At 44.4% G+C, this 17392-nt stretch overlaps 1 protein-coding gene across 10 annotated transcripts in view; it reads left to right on the top strand.

Annotated features, from left to right (window-relative positions):
• Nucleotides 1-17392, top strand: part of SLC37A3 (solute carrier family 37 member 3) — a 52971-nt gene that overhangs the window by 2639 nt on the left and 32940 nt on the right. For 2 of the 10 annotated variants that reach the window (XM_088018570.1, XM_088018569.1), the window contains exons 3-6: nucleotides 1434-1605; nucleotides 8383-8444; nucleotides 11543-11704; nucleotides 12893-13001. In XM_088018570.1, coding sequence (XP_087874696.1) covers nucleotides 11616-11704; nucleotides 12893-13001 — 198 coding nt within the window. In that variant the 5' untranslated portion in view covers nucleotides 1434-1605; nucleotides 8383-8444; nucleotides 11543-11615. Of the gene's footprint in view, nucleotides 1-1433; nucleotides 1606-2258; nucleotides 2394-5613; nucleotides 7191-8382; nucleotides 8445-11542; nucleotides 11705-12892; nucleotides 13002-17392 lie in introns of those variants that run through there. The other 8 variants (XM_088018568.1, XM_088018571.1, XM_028106261.2 and 5 more) reach the window with 8 other exon arrangements.

The raw sequence follows: 17392 nt of genomic DNA, 5'->3' as shown, positions 1-17392 counted from the left end.
CACGACCCTGAGATCATGACCTGAACTGAAATCAAGAGTTGAATGCTTAACCAACTGAGCCACCCAGGTGCCCCCATTTTAGCCATTTTTAAGGACTCTGTTCAATGGCATTAAATACATTCACATTGTTGTGCAACCATCACTACTATCCATCTCCAGAACTTTTGCATCATCCCCAACTGAAACTCTACCCATTAAACAATAACTCCCATTTCTACTAACCATGATCCTACTTTCACTCCCTATGGTTTTGATTACTCTAGGTACTTCATGTAAATGGAATCATACAATATTTGTCCTATTGTGACTGGCTTATTTCATTGAGCATAATGCTCTCCAGGTTCATCTATGTTGTAGTGTGTGTCAGAATATCATTCCTTTTAAAGGCTGAATAATATTCCATGTATGCATGTGTAGGGATTTTATTAAGTAATCTCTACACCCAATATGGGGCTCGAACTCACCACCCCAAGATCAAGAGTTGCACACTTCACCAACCGAGCCAGCCAGGAACCCCTCCACATTATATTTTTTAAAAGAAAAGTGAACCATTTGGCTGATTTGGTGTTGCTCACCCTGACATCACATGGCAAATACAAATTGAAAATAAGAGGCTTAATTCTCCCTTAGAAATAAGGGAAGGGAAGGGAGGGGCGCCTGGGTGGCTCTGTGGTTAAGGGTCTGCCTTCGGCAGCTCAGGTCATGATCCCAGGGTCCTGGGATGGAACCCTGCATCGGGCTCCCTGCTCCGCGGGAAGCTTGCTTCTCCCTCTCCCACTCCCCCTGCTTGTGTTCCCTCTCTTGCTGTGTCTCTCTCCGTCAAATAAATAAATAAGTCTTAAAAAAAAGAGAGAGAGAGAGAAATAAGGGAAGGGAGAAACTAAGGAAGAACTCCCACCTCCACCCTGCCCTTTTCTTTCTTTTTCTTTCAAAATTTCTTTCTTTGTCCCTTTCAAATAGATGAATAGCTTCGTAATGGCTAAATAACCTCTTGCCAGTCTCCTATCAGGAACCTTTCCAGGACCCGGGAGCCAGCTTTTGAAATAAACATCCGGGGTGTGCTCCAGGCCCCTAGTTCCCAAGCCTAACATCTGTGGGCGCCTTGCTGCAACTTGCAACACTATCTCTTGTCCTAAAGATATGAGAAGTTTGTTTCTCCTTTGAATAAGCCAACATAGGCAGTCTCCCCAATTACCATGATAAAGTAAGGGCCAACTATATGTGACAAAATGTCCTGTCAAGTCTTCTCGTTCGAGGACTGGTGATTGTTTATCCTGAGAACATGCATGTAAGGGGTTGTGTCTGCTTGGCTGTATATGCGGGAGATTCCTTTCTGTCTTTTTGCAAGCTGTTAGTTCATTGTTCACAATGAGCATCACCTTCTGGTTTAATGTTTATCCAATAGTAAATCTGTTTTCTTTTTCTTTTTTAAGATTTTATTTATTTGACAGAGATACCGCGAGAGAGGGAACACAAGGGGAGTGGGAGAGGGAGAAGCAGGCTTCCCGCAGAGCCGGGAACCCGATGCGGGACTCGATCCCAGGACCCCGGGATCATGACCTGAGCCGAAGCAGACGCCCAACGACCGAGCCACCCAGGCGCCCAGTAAATGTTTTCTTTCTCTGCTCTCTTTGTGGAGAGGTTTTCTGGGTTGGGAGATTTCTTTTTAAAGTTGTATTTCCCCAACAGTTGAAAGAGAGCCCAGGAGGGCAGCAGATTCTACTTGCAAGTCCTGTGTCCTAAGGCCTTTAAATTTTTCGAGAGGCTGTCAGGATCTCAACGTTCATCTATTTGACTGGGTGGGGGGGGTGGAGTGCGGAACGGTGAATGATAGCGGCAGATTACTGGCCGCCTGCAGGTGCATTGAATTAATTTAAACAAAAATCTAAATCTTATGCCCTTATGGCTGGCTGCTCAGTAGCAAACTTAGCAGCGTGTTGCTTTTGATAAAAAGAAAGAGCAGAATAAAGCTTTTCTGAAAAAAGAGGACTTAGATAGCAGCTCTCCCCAGATTATATTTTACGTCTCTCGCACTGCCTTTTTCCAGCTTACATTCCTGGCCATCGTCCCCTCCCCCAGCCCCGCAGCCAGGTTCACCGAGGCCTCCATCCTCCCTCTCCCTCCGCCTCCCCCTGCCATCCTGGCGGCCTGCCGGTGCAGCCGCGGTTGGACTACAACTCCCAGCATGCCTCGGGCACGGGCGGGTCACGTGAGCGTCCGGAAACCCTGGCCGCCGAGCCGCGGGTGAGGTGGCGGCATCGGGCTAGGGGCTGCGGGCAGCGCAGCGGAGCGAGCGGGGCGGCGGGCCGCGGCACGGCCGCGACGGCGGGTCTCGGGTGCGCTAGCCGCGGCGCGTGGGGTCCGACCGCGAAAGGGCCGGAGCCCTGCTTGGGGTGAGGTGTGGGGCGCGAGGGCGGTCCGGGGGGCTTCCATGGGACGGGAGGGCGACGACGCGGAGATGCGGCGGGTGGCGGCCGGTGGGTGTGGCGCGGTGGGCTGGAAGGACCGGCAGGCGCTCCCCTCCGCCCCGGGTCCGGCTCCTCGGTGCCCAGTGTGCGGGGCCGCGCGGGGTCGGCGAGGACCGCAGCGGCAGGAGAGCGGGAGGGTCGCGGAGGGCCCTGGGGAAGAGTCGGGGCCGGGCCGGGCCGCGCCACGAGGGCTCTTGGCCAGGAGCAGGGCTGTCGTTCAGACCCGGTGAAGGGGCGCTTTTCAGGTGGGGTGGGAAGGAAGGCTTTTGGAAAAAAAGGTGATGCACTGAGGCCGGAGGGGTTAGAGGGATCTTAATGGAATAACTGAGTTTTGTGTTCTGGCAGCTACTGTGGCCTCAGTCAAGGAATTTGGTCAAATTACTTATTCGTCATTCCCTCGGTATTCTTATTTGCAGAATGTGGTCTGTTTAGTCTCACTTTTGGCAGGGGATAATGGGAATGTGTCCGCAGGGTTTTTGGTGTTTCTTGAAATGTAAGATTGTAGGTGATCTCATAGTAACTTATTACTGAATGTTTATAGGGAGAAGAGTATGTTCCTGGGGTGAACGAAATCTGAATCTTAATTGCCACCTTTCTTCAGTGTCTTGGTGCTGAATTCTTTGCCATTTGTTGGATGTATACTGTGTGCCAGGCTCTATACTAGGAACTCTCTAAAATTATCTCGAAATTAATTCTTAAATGAGGGAATTGAGGCTCAGAGACTTTAAGTGGAGGTCTGTGGTTACAACTCTTAACTTTAATGCCTCTGTGGGCCACACATGGCGTCACCTAGCATCATTCTTCCGTTAACCTTTTTTTTTTTTTTAAGATTTTATTGATTTATTTGAGAGAGAGCGCACAAGAGCATGAGCAGGGGGAGGTGCAGAGGGATGGGGAGAAGCAGACACCCTGCTGTGCAGGGGGCCAGATGCAGGGCTCCATCCCAGGACCCTGGGATCATGACCTGAGCTGAAGGCAGATGCTTAACCAACTGAGCCACCCAGATTTTTTTTCTTTTAAAGTGCAATCTGTCCCCCAGTGTGGGGCTTAAACCCAGACCCCAAGATCAAGGGTTGCATGCTCCACCTCCTGAACCAGCCAAGCGCCCCAAGAAGGAAAGATTTGTATCTTGAAACCTCCTTGTCTTTGGAATATGTTTAAAAGAGGTAGGAAGAATCTGGTTTTAGGAACCCTGGAATAAGACAGGAAAATTTTACAGATAAGTGCTAAGTACTTTACATCTCTGGTAATGCATCAATTTAAGAAGAGAGAAAAATTACAGAAGACTTCGGTTTTGAGTAGAAGGGTTCAGGTAGTACAAGTAAATGGCATCAGATGAGATAAGGTAGTATGAAAAGGATATTTGCATAAGTGTCAGGCATTGAGGTGCTAAATTACAACATAGACAATACTGTCAAAATAGCTCAACTCAACTATGCATTTAATACTCTTCCGGCTGCCTTTTTATATTTCAGTACACATGATCTTTTTCCTTTGCAAATGTAAAAACTGAAGTCTGACCCGTGAAGTCATTGCCCATTTAATGCCCTACTCCCTGAGTAATTGTAGTTACACTGTTACTAGTGGGTGTGGGTTTTTGTTTTGTTTTATTTTGTTTTCCATTCTGAATTTATACCTCTAAGCCTCCGGTGAGATATTTCTAATTACTACGTTTTACTCGACTTGGGATATTTTTAACCTTTTTTTCTTATACAGTATAGCATAGAGACTAGGGTCAGGTCTGGGTTTGAATGCTTGCTTCATCTGTTAGGAGATACTACTTTGTAAAATCAGTTTTCTCATCTCTAAGATGTGAGAACTAAATGCAGTAGTTCAGGGCAAGTACCTAGCACAGTGCCTGGCACTTTGAAAGTATACGGTGTTGGTTATGGTCAAAGAATTAATTCATTCACAAAATCTATTTATTTATTTATTTATTAAAGATTTTTCTTTATTTATTCATGAGAGGCAGAGGGAGAAGCGGGCTCCCAAGGAGCAGGGAGCCCGACGCGGGACTCGATCCCAGGACCCTGGGATCATGACCTGAGCCCAAGGCAGACGCATAACCATCTGAGCCACCCAGGTGCCCCACAAAATCTTTATCGACGGTGCTAAATGCTCTGCTAGGTGCTGGAGAAAATAGCCATGGACTTAAGACAGATGAGGCCACTGCTTTTGGGAGCTTACAGATGAACAATCCACATGTAAACAGTTAAACCAGAGTAATTCGATTGGGCTCTTTCGGGCTCCCTGCTCAGCAGAGAGTCTGCTTCTCCCTCTCCCGCTCCCCCTCCTTGTGTTTTCTCTCTCTGTCAAATAAATAAATAAAATCTTTGAAAGAAAAAAAAAGAAAAAGGTGCAGAATAGTGCGTGTGATAGGCTCTTTTGTGGGTGTGTATGAGGGGCTCTACCTGGAGTGTGTGCGTGCACAGGCATAGATTCTGTGAGGCTGTAGGAACACAGGGTGATGAGATCACAGAGGGAGACATCACTGTATGTACCCTTAGATGTCTTTTGATTTTTCTGCCTTATGCATGTATAACCTATTGAAAATCAATAAAACAATAAAAAAAAACCAATCTCTCAAAAAGCATTGCCTCAGGCAGTCCCCTTCTTCATTGCTAGCCTCCTTTTGCCAACCACAGCTGTCAACTCCACGGCTCTCCCCCACTTTAACCTTCCTATTTTACTATGGAGGACTGGGGTATTCAGGCTTTGAAGGCCATGGCAAAGAGTTTCATATTTTTATCTGAGTCTTGGGAAGCCATCAGTGTGTTTTGAGCAGAGGAACGAGACCTGATTTATGTTTTAAGATCTATTTCTTGGGGCGCCTGGGTGGCTCAGTCAAGCATCTGCCTTCAGCGCAGGTCATGATCCCAGAGTCCTGCGATCGAGCCTCACGTCAGGCTCCCTGCTCAGCGGGGAGCGTGCTTCTCCCTCTCCCTCTGCTCCCCTCTGCTCTTGCTCTCTCTCACTCTCAAATAAATAAAATATTAAAAAAAAATCTATTTCTGGCTGATGTGTGGAGAATGAGTTGGGGGCAGGGTAGATGTAGAAATAGTGAAAGCCTGCAGAAGGCTGTTGGGGTAGGCTTGGTGGAGATACGGGTGGTTAATCTTGGTGGTGGCAGTGGGGATGGAGGGCGGTGGGTAGATTTGGGATGTATTTTGGGAGGTAATTAGAAGTGGGATGGGTGTGGAAGCTGAGAGAGAACAGGAAAAGTGAAGGATAAGTCCTGGTTACCTTGGGCAACTTGGAGCATGGTGGTATCATTTATGAGGTGGGAAATATTGGGGGAGGAATAGGTTTGGAGGGAGGAAATGAAGAATCTTGTGTCAGATCCATGGAGGCATATCAAGTGGACGGTTGGCTGTACTGTTGGGAGCTCTGGAGGGTCCACGTTAGAGCCCTGGTTCTGGGGAGTCGTTGGCAGAAAGCTGTCGTACTAGGTGAAGGAGAGAGAAGGATGCTGGAACTTTAAAGAGTGAAGTGTGAAATTGTTGTCTTAGAGGTTGAGGAAGCAAAATAATGAGGAAAGTGTAGACATGCTGGGCAGTGTTGCATGTTCTTTGAGGTTTGTGGTTTGAATCTAAAAAGTGAAATCTGCCTGCTTGTGTGATTTTCTCTGGCAAAACTCAACTCCTTGGGTGCAGGGAAGGACAGAGGCAAGCAAAAAAAAAGGGGGGGGCCCCCAAGGGAGTTGGTTAGATTCTAAGTTAGTAAAGAAGGAAATAGGTAATGCTTAATGGGAAAGTGGAGAGGTGACCAAATTGGGAGCCTTGCTGAGGCAAGATGACCATTGAGTGGGAAGTGGGAGAGGCAAAGAATGTAGGGTGTTTGCAGCCTAGGCTGGGGAGGTCTTGTAGGTACTGGACTGGGTTTTGCCCATGGAGTGGGTTTTCGGTGTGGGGCCGAGGAAAAGATGGGTGGTGAAGAGGACAGGGGAGGGAGAGTTGAGCCACCCGGCTGTTGCGCTGGGACGGAAGCGGTGGCGGAAGGAAAATGAGGCAAGGGGCTGTCTGCAGCGAGAGCGGAGCGCTGGGAGGTCAGGAGGTGACAAGGCAGCGGGGCAGTAGACAGTAGAGGTCCCCCCACCGACGCCAGGCTGAGTTCAGAGAAGCTGGGGTCTTGTGAGGAGGAAGAGTGACCTCAGAGGGGGCAGGTCATCTGGGGGAAGGCAGGAGTCTGAGGCAAAGAACTCTCAGAGGAGGGTGACCCTGTGGAGAAGTTCATTCGCTGCATATCTAGATTTCCAGAGAGCAAGATAAGAAGGTTGTGGGGCAAAGGTTGGGTCAGGTGACATGGGCATGGGGGCGAGATGCTTTACGCGTGCCCTCTCCTTTCCTGCCAGCCTTCCACCCCGTCCTCTTTCTAGTCGGTGTCTCCCACGGCGTTCCTAATACACAATAGCCTGAAATTTTACTGATGTGGGGTTGGAATGGTCTCTGAATATCTATAGAAAGTGGCAGTTTTGGTATGCTTTATATTCCAAGGCATTGTTTTATAAAGGGGAGATTGCCTTCTATCTGGACATGTTACGTGTGAAGCCATCTTTTATGTAACATTGATCACGCAATGTGGAGAGCTCCATCCTGGAAAATACCTTGTATGGGTGATCTTCTAGGACTCAAAAAAGCTTCATTATGAATCAGATGAGTTAATGATTATCAGCTTGTTTTGAAAAGTAGCACATGGCTCAATGGTTCTGGATCCTTTTTGATGGTGAGAATCTTATTTTTATTTATTTTTTTATTATTTATGCTTTTTAAAAAATATTTTATTTATTTATTTGACAGAGAGATACACAGCGAGAGAGGGAACACAAGCAGGGGGAGTGGGAGAGGGAGAAGCAGGCTCCCCGCTGGGCAGGGAGCTCGATGCAGGGCTCCATCCCAGGACCCTGGGATCATGACCTGAGCCGAAGGCAGACGCTTAACGACTGACCACCCAGGCGCCCCAAGGATCTTATTTTTAATAAGTTTTGTTTTTAAAAGTGAATTCTTTTTCTCATATGATAGTTGTATATTCAGTATCCATTAATTGAGAAAATACTAGATGGTAAGCTCTTATGAATTTAGAAATACTTAAATGAGTTTTGGTTTTATTAATTTTAACAGCATTTACATACACTTGAAAAATGTTAGACATTTGTTCGGTCAGTATTTAGAGCAAGAAAGAAAATGGTCTTCAGAAAATAGGATGTGCTTGGTGGATTCAGGCTTGGCAGAAACTCTCGGCACTTCCCCAGGGTCGCAGAGCTCACAGATGATTAGAAATTACTTCTGTGATGTAGGGAATATAAGTGCAAGGTATTATTATTATTAATTACTGTAATTACTTAAGACCAGATGCTATAATAGTATTCATTTTAAATGGCATTCTGCCAACAGCAGGTGAATACTTAAAACCATTTTTCCGGTGTACTTATTAAGCCCTTTCTCTCCTGTCACTGTAGCTAAGGAAAAAGTGGTTTATTTAGAAATGAAATCCAGATGGTCTCAAACAGCTTGGTAGTCATGTAAAGTTATTAATGTAACTGCACAACCTTGAAATACACAACCATTATTGCCAAAGCAATGTAATCCCAATCTGGTAGAGCGTACATTTTTGGAATTATTATTTTACCTGATAAATTATTGAACTTCATAAATCATATCCTTTCCTGAAGTACTCAGTACTCTGTTTCGAGGTGTGAATGCGTTCAATTCATATAGTTACAATTTACATAAAACTCTTGAGTTGTTCCACTGGGGTCTCATGTTTAATTTAGGGGATGAAGGTAAATTTAGCAGTGACACTAATAGCTTTTTGGTTTGTAACTTTCTGGAATTACAAACAAAGTTTATTTGTTACATCTTGTAAGTGGAATTTTTCAAAATCCTACTTGTCTCATTATTTTGTGAACATTTTTCAGGCAGAAAGATGAAATGAAATTAGCTACATTCTACCGATGTGGGATTGATTAATCCTGGGCAGGTCAGTGGCTAAAATAATTATCTTAATACCTTACATACATTGTTTATTTTAGTCTCCTAACTCTCAGAAGAGATAGGCCATTTTATAGATGACCATCTGTGATTCATAAAGATTGGCTTGTCCAGGGGCACCTGGGTGGCTCAGATCGTTGAGCGTCTGCCTTCAGCTCAGGTCATGATCTCAGGGTCCTGGGATTGGGCCCTGCATTGGGTCCCCTGCTCAGCGGGGAGCCTGTTTCTCCCTCTCCCTCTGCTGCTCCCCCTGCTTGTGTTCGCTCTCTCTCTCTCTCTCTCTCTCTCAAATAAATAAAATATTAAAAAAAAAAAAAAACGATTGGCTTGTCCAAGGGCTTACAGCCAGTAAGTGAAACAGCTGTAATGTTTATATAATTTTAATCACCTCAACTTTGTACCTTTTATACAAAAGTTTCAGGAATGGCCTCCTGGCTGGGTCTTTCGGCTACATCCGTTGGCTACATCCACCAAGCTGTGGCTAGTGGAAACATGAATGTAACAGCAGTTACAAGGAGCACAGCCTTGAAAGCAAAGCCCTGTGACTTGCCAATTTCAGTATTGGAAGTTCTCAAGTTTGTCTCCTACCTGGACTACTGTAGTATGTAGCATACAGATCGTTTTGTTAATTTATTTTTTTCCTAATATGCAGGTAGATTATAGGACTTTTCCAATGCTGTGGATGTTTTCCATTCTGATTGTAGAAGTAATATATACCTTTATTGTAAAATTTTTAGGAAAGGATATAGAAAATCAAAGTTACCCACAATGCTTCTGCCAGAGAGAACTAGTACATTCCCTATTTATTTGTAAATGTTATGTAAACATAGAGTTGAGTTGATTATAAGTCATATCTTTTTTTTTTTTTTTTTTTGGTAAGTAATCTATGCCCAATGTGGGTGTTGAACTCATGACCCCGAGATCAAGAGTCCCATGCTCTCCTGACTGAGCCAGCCAGGTGCCCCATTTTTTACTGTTTTTACGTGACATTTTCTCATGTCATTAAAAAGCTTTAATTCATCATGTCAAATGATTATAAAATATTCAGCCGTATGGCTCTACCATAATTCATTTAATCATTACCCTTTTAATTGCACGTGTAGGTTGTTTCTGCAGACGAATAACTGGAGGCATTATGTTTAGATGCTTACTTTGTCAGAGCATGCTGCAGCTTTCAGAGAGGACCAAGGAGCAGTGAAGGGAAGTAGTGGAGACAGACGGAGGGGAGTGGCCCTGCCTCTTTCCCCATTTCCTTATGACTGACACAAAGTTCATTTTTTTAATATAAAAAAGCTCCTTTGACACGTTATGAAAACTACCTTTGTTTATAGACCTGAATGCATCTTGTATTTCTTTAGGAGTAGATCCCTGGAAATTGAATTTTTGTGTCAAAGGCTCTTGATGAACATGGTCGATTATCTTCCTCTAATACTGTGTTTCACCTCCCTCGGCAGAATATGAGAGTTCAGGAGTCATTAGACCTTGAACTACATTGGGCACATCTTTTTTAACTGTGCAAACGTTTTCTTGCCTTTCTTAGCATTTCTTGTGTTACTGTAAGATTGGAGCTTTTGATAAGCTTAATAGCCATTTCATTTTTTCTGAATTTCCTATTCATTTCCTTTCCTCATTTTTCTGTCAGAATTAGTGTTTTCTTTTCTTTTTTTAAAGATTTTATTTATTTATTTGACAGAGAGAGACATAGTGAGAGAAGGAACACAAGCGGGGGAGTGGGGGAGGGAGAAGCAGGTTTCCCGCTGCTGAGCAGGGAGCCCGATGCGGGGCTCGATCCCAGGACCCCGGGATCATGACCCGAGCTGAAGGCAGACGCCCAACGACTGAGCCACCCAGGCGCCTCTTTTCTTTCTTTCTTTTTTTTTTTAAGATTTTATTTTTAAGGGGCACCTGGGTGGCTCAGTCAGTTAAGCATCTGCCTTCAGCTCAGGTCATGATCCCAGGGTGCTGGGATCGAACCCCACATCGGGCTCCTTGCTCAACAGGGAGTCTGCTTCTCCCTTTCCCTCTGCCCCCCACCCCCGCTTATGCTCTCTCTCTCACTCACTCTCTCTCAAATAAATAAATAAAATCTTAAAAAGAAAAAGATTTTCTTTTTAAGTATTCTCTACACCCAGCATGGGGCTCAAACTCACAACCCCGAGATCAAGAGTCATATGTTCTGTCTGAACCAGCCAGGCACCCCTGAATTAGTGATTTTCTTATCAGTTTGTATAAGAGTTCTTTTTTTTTAATTTATTTTTTTTGATGTAGTGTTCCATGATTCATTGTGCATAACACCCAGTGCTCCACGCAGAACGTGCCCTCTTTAATACCCATCACCAGGCTAACCCATCCCCCCACCCCCTCCCCTCTAGAACCCTCAGTTTGTTTCTCAGAGTCCACAGTCTTTCACGGTTCAATGAGAGTTCTTTCTATTAGGATGTAATCTTTTGTCAAGAATTTTTCCTTTGGGGCGCCTGGGTGGCTCAGATGGTGAAGCGTCTGCCTTCGGCTCAGGTCACGATCCCAGCGTCCTGGGATCGAGCCCCACATCTGGCTCCTGACTCAGCGGGGAGCCTGCTTCTCCCTCTCCCTCTGCCTCTCCCCCTGCTCGTGCTGTCTCTCTCTCTCTCCCTCTCCCTCTCTCTGTGTGTGTCTCAATGAATAAATTTAAAAAAAAATCTTAAAAAATTTTTTTTTCTTTTTAGGGACTTGTTATAAACACAATTATCTGGTGTCAGTTTTCTGGTGTCAGCTAGCCCATATGATTTTTTTCAAGGTCTGATAATATACTATTAAAATTTTTTTTTTAAGATTTTATTTATTTATTTGACAGAGAGACACAGCGAGAGAGAGAGAGCACAAGCAGGGGGAATGGGAGAGGGAGAAGCAGGCCTCCCGCTGAGCAGGGAGCCCGATGTGGGACTCGATCCCAGGACCCTGGGATCGTGACCTGAGCTGAAGGCAGATGCTTAATGACTGAGCCACCCAGGCGCCCCCTGATAATATACTATTATAAGTCTAAACAATACAGTTTTTGGATAGACTGCCTATTTTAAGTAATGTTGATAATGCATTTTCCCTTTCCAGAAAGAAGAAATGATGTAAATAATTCACTATCCAAACTTTAAGGTCAGAAGTGAGAAGGAAGGTCAGGAAGACTATGGCCTGGCCAAATATTTTTCGAAGAGGAACTCTGTTCTCCCGGTTCAGCCATCATCATGTTGTTGTGTTCCTGCTCACCTTCTTCAGGTATGTTCGTTGCTCAAACTGTGCCCTTGGGTTTTTTGGTTTTGTTTGCTTGAGGGAGCTGGTTACTGGCACAGCAAGTGTTTAGTGCAGTGATTGGCATGGGCTTACGAAATAGGCTGGTTATTCTTTCTGCTGTGCTTTTTGGTACCTCTGAGTAGTTTTCAAGGACCATTTTGCCCATGTTTGGCAATGTCTGGAGGCATTTTTGGTTGTCACCAAAAGGGTGCCACTTGCAGTGGGTAGAGACCAGGGTTGCTGCTGTAGATCCTACAACGCATAGGCTAGCTTCCCACAGTAGAGAATTTGGGGGGCCCAAAATGTCACTAGTGCCATGGTTGAGAAACCCTGGTTTAATATACACTTAAAACCAGGAGCTTCAGAACAAAGAGTGCAAATATTCAGGGAATGCCCTGTGCATCCTTGAGCAGTAAAGATGGTACGAGACAATTGTGAGGAGCTCTAGAAACTCCTGTGAGATCCTGAGTGTTAGCATGACAGAAGGATCATCCATGTTTATGATTCTGTGGCCCTCAGTGGCTCTCTTGGGTGGTCCATAGATGCCATAAATCAGGCTGTTTGGTTTTAGGAGCTATGTTACTTATAACCCTGAGACTCAGCTATTTTGATTATTTCTTCTGGGCAGATTTTATTTGTTACTAATCTTTATTGAAGTCACCACAAATAATGTGATTTATTTGTTTGTTTGTTTTAAGGCAGAAACTAGGAAATGGTTCTCTGTGTAAGAGTTGACAGGTAATTTTGGATGCTTGCGTTAGGGAGATCCATTTGTGAGGCGTGAGAGGAGACACCAATGAGAGGAAAAGACAGGACTCCAGAGAAAGCTACTTAATGGCTAATGCATCAAGGGGCCAACGGTTGTTAAAGACTTAAAATTCTTTACAGAACTGCCACCATGATTTAGAGTGGGTTGGGATCAGTCATGCATCTATCTTCTAGGTGGAGGGGTAAGTTATGAGTGAACACAGGGGCTCGTAATGAAGAAGAGTAATTAATTTTTTCTTTTGCTTGGCAGAGACTGTTCAATTGATAGTTCTCATAAAGCAGTACTTCTTTTTTTTTTTTAAGAGAAAAATTCTAAAATTAAAACAAATGGGACTATATCCGAGATTTTATTGAATGCCGTTTTCTTTGCTATTAATTCAGTCGTATTTCTTTTCTCTTTTGCAGTTATTCGTTGCTCCATGCATCAAGGAAAACTTTTAGCAATGTCAAAGTCAGTATCTCTAAGCAGTGGACCCCAAGTGCTTTCAACAAGTCAGTTAGACTGCCTGTAGAGGTAAGCAGAGCAAATGTTGGGATGGGTTTAGGAAGGGAGCCGTGCCCACCCCTAAATTCCTCTCAAATTCTTCTACTTTGTTTCGTTCATCTGCCTAGGACTCTGAAATGGCTGTTTCCTATGGCATAAAACCCAAACTATTCTGCCCAGTTTCTTAGCTTGCCCTGACTCAGGCCTTGTTTTATTTACCCTTGCATCCAGCTTCCTTCTCACTGTTTTGAAGTGACACATTTCTGTTGAGGTGGTTTTTTAATTGAATTTCACAAGTACCTGTATTCATTTCTGCCTTTGAGATTTTGCTCATATTCTTTTGTATGCTCTTTTGCTTTCTTCCCACCCATCTAAATCTTGATTTTTCCTTTGTGGCAAGATAAAATGCCACTTTTTCTTTTTTTTAAGTCATCTCTACACCCAACATGGGGCTCGAACTCACGACCCTGAGACCAAGAGGCTTATGCTCTACTGACTGAGCCAGCCAGGCGCCCCAAAATTGCCACTTTTTCTCTCAAGTTTCTTCCCACCTTCCACTGATTTTTTTCCCCTTCTTAAAGGTGTACACCATGTGTTACATAGTTTAATGTCTCAGTATTTACATACTTTCTAATTGTTTCATTTGTTTGTATCTTGCTTAAGAGTCCAGAAGTCAGGGGGCGCCTGGGGGGCTCCGTTGTTAAGCGTCTGCCTTCAGCTCAGGTCATGATCCCAGGGTCCTGGGATCGAGCCCCGCAGCGGGCTCCTTGCTCAGTGAGAGTTTGCTTCTTCCTCTCCCACTCCCCCTGCTTGTGTTCCTGCTCTCGCTATCTCTCTGTCAAATAAATAAATAAATTAAATCTTAAAAAAAAAAAAAGAGTCTAGAAGTCAGGGAACCTGAGTGGCTCAGTTGCTTAAGCGACTGCCTTCGACTCGGGTCATGATCCGGAGTTCTGGGATCGAGTCCTGCATCGGGCTCCATGCTCAGCGGGGAGTCTGGTTCTCCCTCTGACCCTTCCCTCTCTCATGCTCTCTCTCTCTCATTCTCTCTTTCAAATAAATGAATAAAATCTTTAAAAAAAAAAAAGTCTAGAAGTTAGGGAGTATGTATCCACTTCCTTGAATTCATTACGGATCAGGTGAATCCCAGTTTGGAATGGAGATGCTATTCTTTACAATATCCTTAGTCAATACACAAGTCCACTCCCCTCATTCTTTACCACATTCCTTGAGTTCTACTTATGTGGGATTATACGTACATATTAATATTCTTGGCATGTCTTTTTTTTTTTTTTAAGATTTTATTTATTCATTTGAGAGAGAGAGAGGACAAGCTAGGGGAGGGGTGGGGCAGAGAGAGAGGGGAAGCAGACTCCCCACTGAGTGGGAAGCCCAACCGGAGCTTGATCCCAGGACCCCTGAGATCATGACCTGAGCCAAAGTCATATGCTTAACCAGCTGAGCCACCCAGGTGCCCCAGCATGTCTGAGTTCTTAAAATATTTTTCCCCTATTTGGATCAATTAAAAGTTGATAGAGATCTGAAGGTTATAGGACTATCCCCTCAATGTGATTAAGTTACTCAGTCAATTTCTTATTGAGGGTCTGTCTTGCATAAACACTGTTCTAGGCAGTGAGGATTACCCCCCACAAAAAAAACCTAGAGAAAGGATTAAAAGGAAAAAAAAGAGCCTGTCCTCACAGAACTGATGTTCTGTTGAAGATGCTCTTGTACGATTTTTCTTCCCCATCCCCCTTTATTTAAAGTTTATTTTTGGGTGCCTAGGTGGCTCAGTTCATGATCCCGGGGTCCTGGGTTTGAGCCCTGCATTGGGCTCCCTGCTCAGCGGGAAGTCTGCTTCTCCCTTTGCCCCTCCCTCCTGCTCAAGCTTGCTCTGTGGTGTGCGCACGTGCTCTCCCTCGCAAAAATAAATAAAAAATCTTTTAAAAAAAAGTTTTTTGTTTTTTGTTTTTTTAGTAATCTCTACACCCAACATGGGGCTCGGACTAATGACTCCGAGATTGAGAGTTGCCTGCTCTTCCAATTGAGCCAGCCAGGCAACCCTCTTGTACAATTTTTCTTGAATTTAAGTTATTAGGAACTTTTTTTAAAATTTTTTTAAAATTTATTTATTTATTTGAGAGAGAGAGAATGAGAGAGAAAGCACATGAGAGGGGGAAGGGCCAGAGGGAGAAGCAGACTCCCTGCTGAGCAGGGAGCCTGATGCGGGACTCGATTCTGAGACTCCAGGATCATGACCTGAGCCGAAAGCAGTTGCTTAACCAACTGAGCCACCCAGGCGCCCTAAGTTATTAGGAACTTTTAAAAGAAAAGATGTTAAGAATAGAGGGCTAGATTTTTTTTTTTATTATTATGTTATGTTAATCATCATACATTACCTCATTAGTTTTTGATGTAGTGTTCCATGATTCATTGTTTGCTATAACACCCAGTGCTCCATGCAGAACGTGCTCTCTTTAATACCCATCACCAGGCTAACCCATCCCCCCACCCCCCTCCCCTCTAGAACCCTCAGTTTGTTTTTCAGAGTCCATCGTCTCTCATGGTTCGTCTCCCCCTCTGATTTCCCCCGCTTCATTCTTCCCCTCCTGCTATCTTCTTCTTCTTCTTCTTTTTTTTTAACAAAGAATGTTAAAACAGAGAATGTATTATTTGCTTCAGGGGTACAGGTCTGTGATTCAACAGTCTTGCACGCTTCACAGCGCTCACCATAGCACATACCCTCCCCGATGTCTATCACCCAGCCACCCCATCCCTCCCACCTCCCACCACTCCAGCAACCCTCAGTTTGTTTCCTGAGATTAAGAATTCCTCATATCAGTTGATATCATATTGATGACTTCATATCAATCCTCATTGACTTATTTCGCTCAGCATAATACTCTCCAGTTCCATCCATGTCGTTGCAAATGGCAAAATTTCATTCTTTTTGATGGCTGCATAATATTCCATTGTATATATCTACCACATCTTCTTTATCCATTCATCTGTCGATGAACATCTTGGCTCTTTCCACAGTTTGGCTATTGTGGACATTGCTGCTATAAACATTGGGGTGCACGTACCCCTTCGGATCCCTACATTTGTATCTTTGGGGTAAATACCCAGTAGTGCAATTGCTGGGTCATATGGTAGCTCTATTTTCAACTTTTTGAGGAACCTCCCTACTGTTTTCCAGAGTGGCTGCACCAGCTTGCATTCCCACCAACAGTGTAGGAGGGTTCCCCTTTCTCTGCATCCTCACCAACATCTGTCGTTTCCTGACTTGTTAATTTTAGCCATTCTGACTGGCGTGAGGTGATATCTCATTGAGGTTTTGATTTCGATTTCTAGAGGACTAGATTTCACACTGAGTCTTGACTAGTGTTGTGTGCACAGTGAGTATGTCTAAATGATCAAGTGACTTGTCATAAACCTTCAGAACAGAGTGGCATTAGAGGGGTTGTGTGCTCTGACCGCTCAGCCAGAATGGAATCTTTCTTTGTCATTATTGAAAGATGCTCACTCACCTTCTGCTTTAATACTTCGAGGAAGTTCTTTCTTGTATTGAGGGAAAACTATTCTGCTGTTTAATTTTGATCTTGGGTTTTCTTCTGAGCCACGCATAGTAGTCGATTTCTGCTACATGACAGCCTGCTGAATATTCAAAAAAACCCTCAATGGGCTGAGGTCTAGAGGAAGCCAGGTGCAAGTTTCCAAGAGTGTTTTTTCAGTGGAATGCACGGGATGGATGTAATTCTTCTAGCAACAAGTTGTGACAACACTGGTGGAATCTTGTCTACCAGGGAAGGTTATTAGAGACTCAGTGCCCAGCGTTTTTATTGGGATTGGTCATGTAGGCACCCTGTGCCTGGCATGCACAACAATTCTAGACTCTGAGAAGGAAAGCAGGTTCAGCATAAACCACATTGTTTGTACAAACAGTTTAGGTACAGTGAACCACTCTTAGCAAGGATGGATGGGAACCCTCCCAAAATCCCAGTTCCCAGATGCCAGCCAAGGGGCTCACTTCACAAGTAGGCCCTTTTTTTTTTTTAAAAGATTTTATTTATTTATTTGACAGAGAGAGACACAGCGAGAGAGGGAACACAAGCAGGGGGAGTGGGAGAGGGAGAAGCAGGCTTCCCGCTGAGCAGGGAGCCCGATGCGGGGCTCGATCCCAGGACCCTGGGATCATGACCTGAGCTGAAGGCAGATGCTTAACAACTGAGCCACCCAGGCGCCCACAAGTAGGCCCTTTTGAGGAGAATAGTCTCAGGCCTGCCGTGTTTTTTGGTTTTTTTTTTTTTGAATTTTTAAAAATTTTATTATGTTATGTTAGTCACCATACATCACATCATTAGTTTTTGATGTGGTGATCCACGGTCCATTGTTTTCGTATAACACCCAGTGCTCCATGC

This window comes from Eumetopias jubatus, unplaced genomic scaffold, assembly GCF_037043125.1.
Source record: "Eumetopias jubatus isolate StellerSeaLion01/CBP00866 unplaced genomic scaffold, mEumJub1_p1.0 scaffold_14, whole genome shotgun sequence".
Classification (NCBI taxonomy): Eukaryota; Metazoa; Chordata; class Mammalia; order Carnivora; family Otariidae; genus Eumetopias; species Eumetopias jubatus.
Note: the sequence above shows the minus strand (reverse complement) of the source record. Positions and strands in the feature narration are given on the sequence as shown.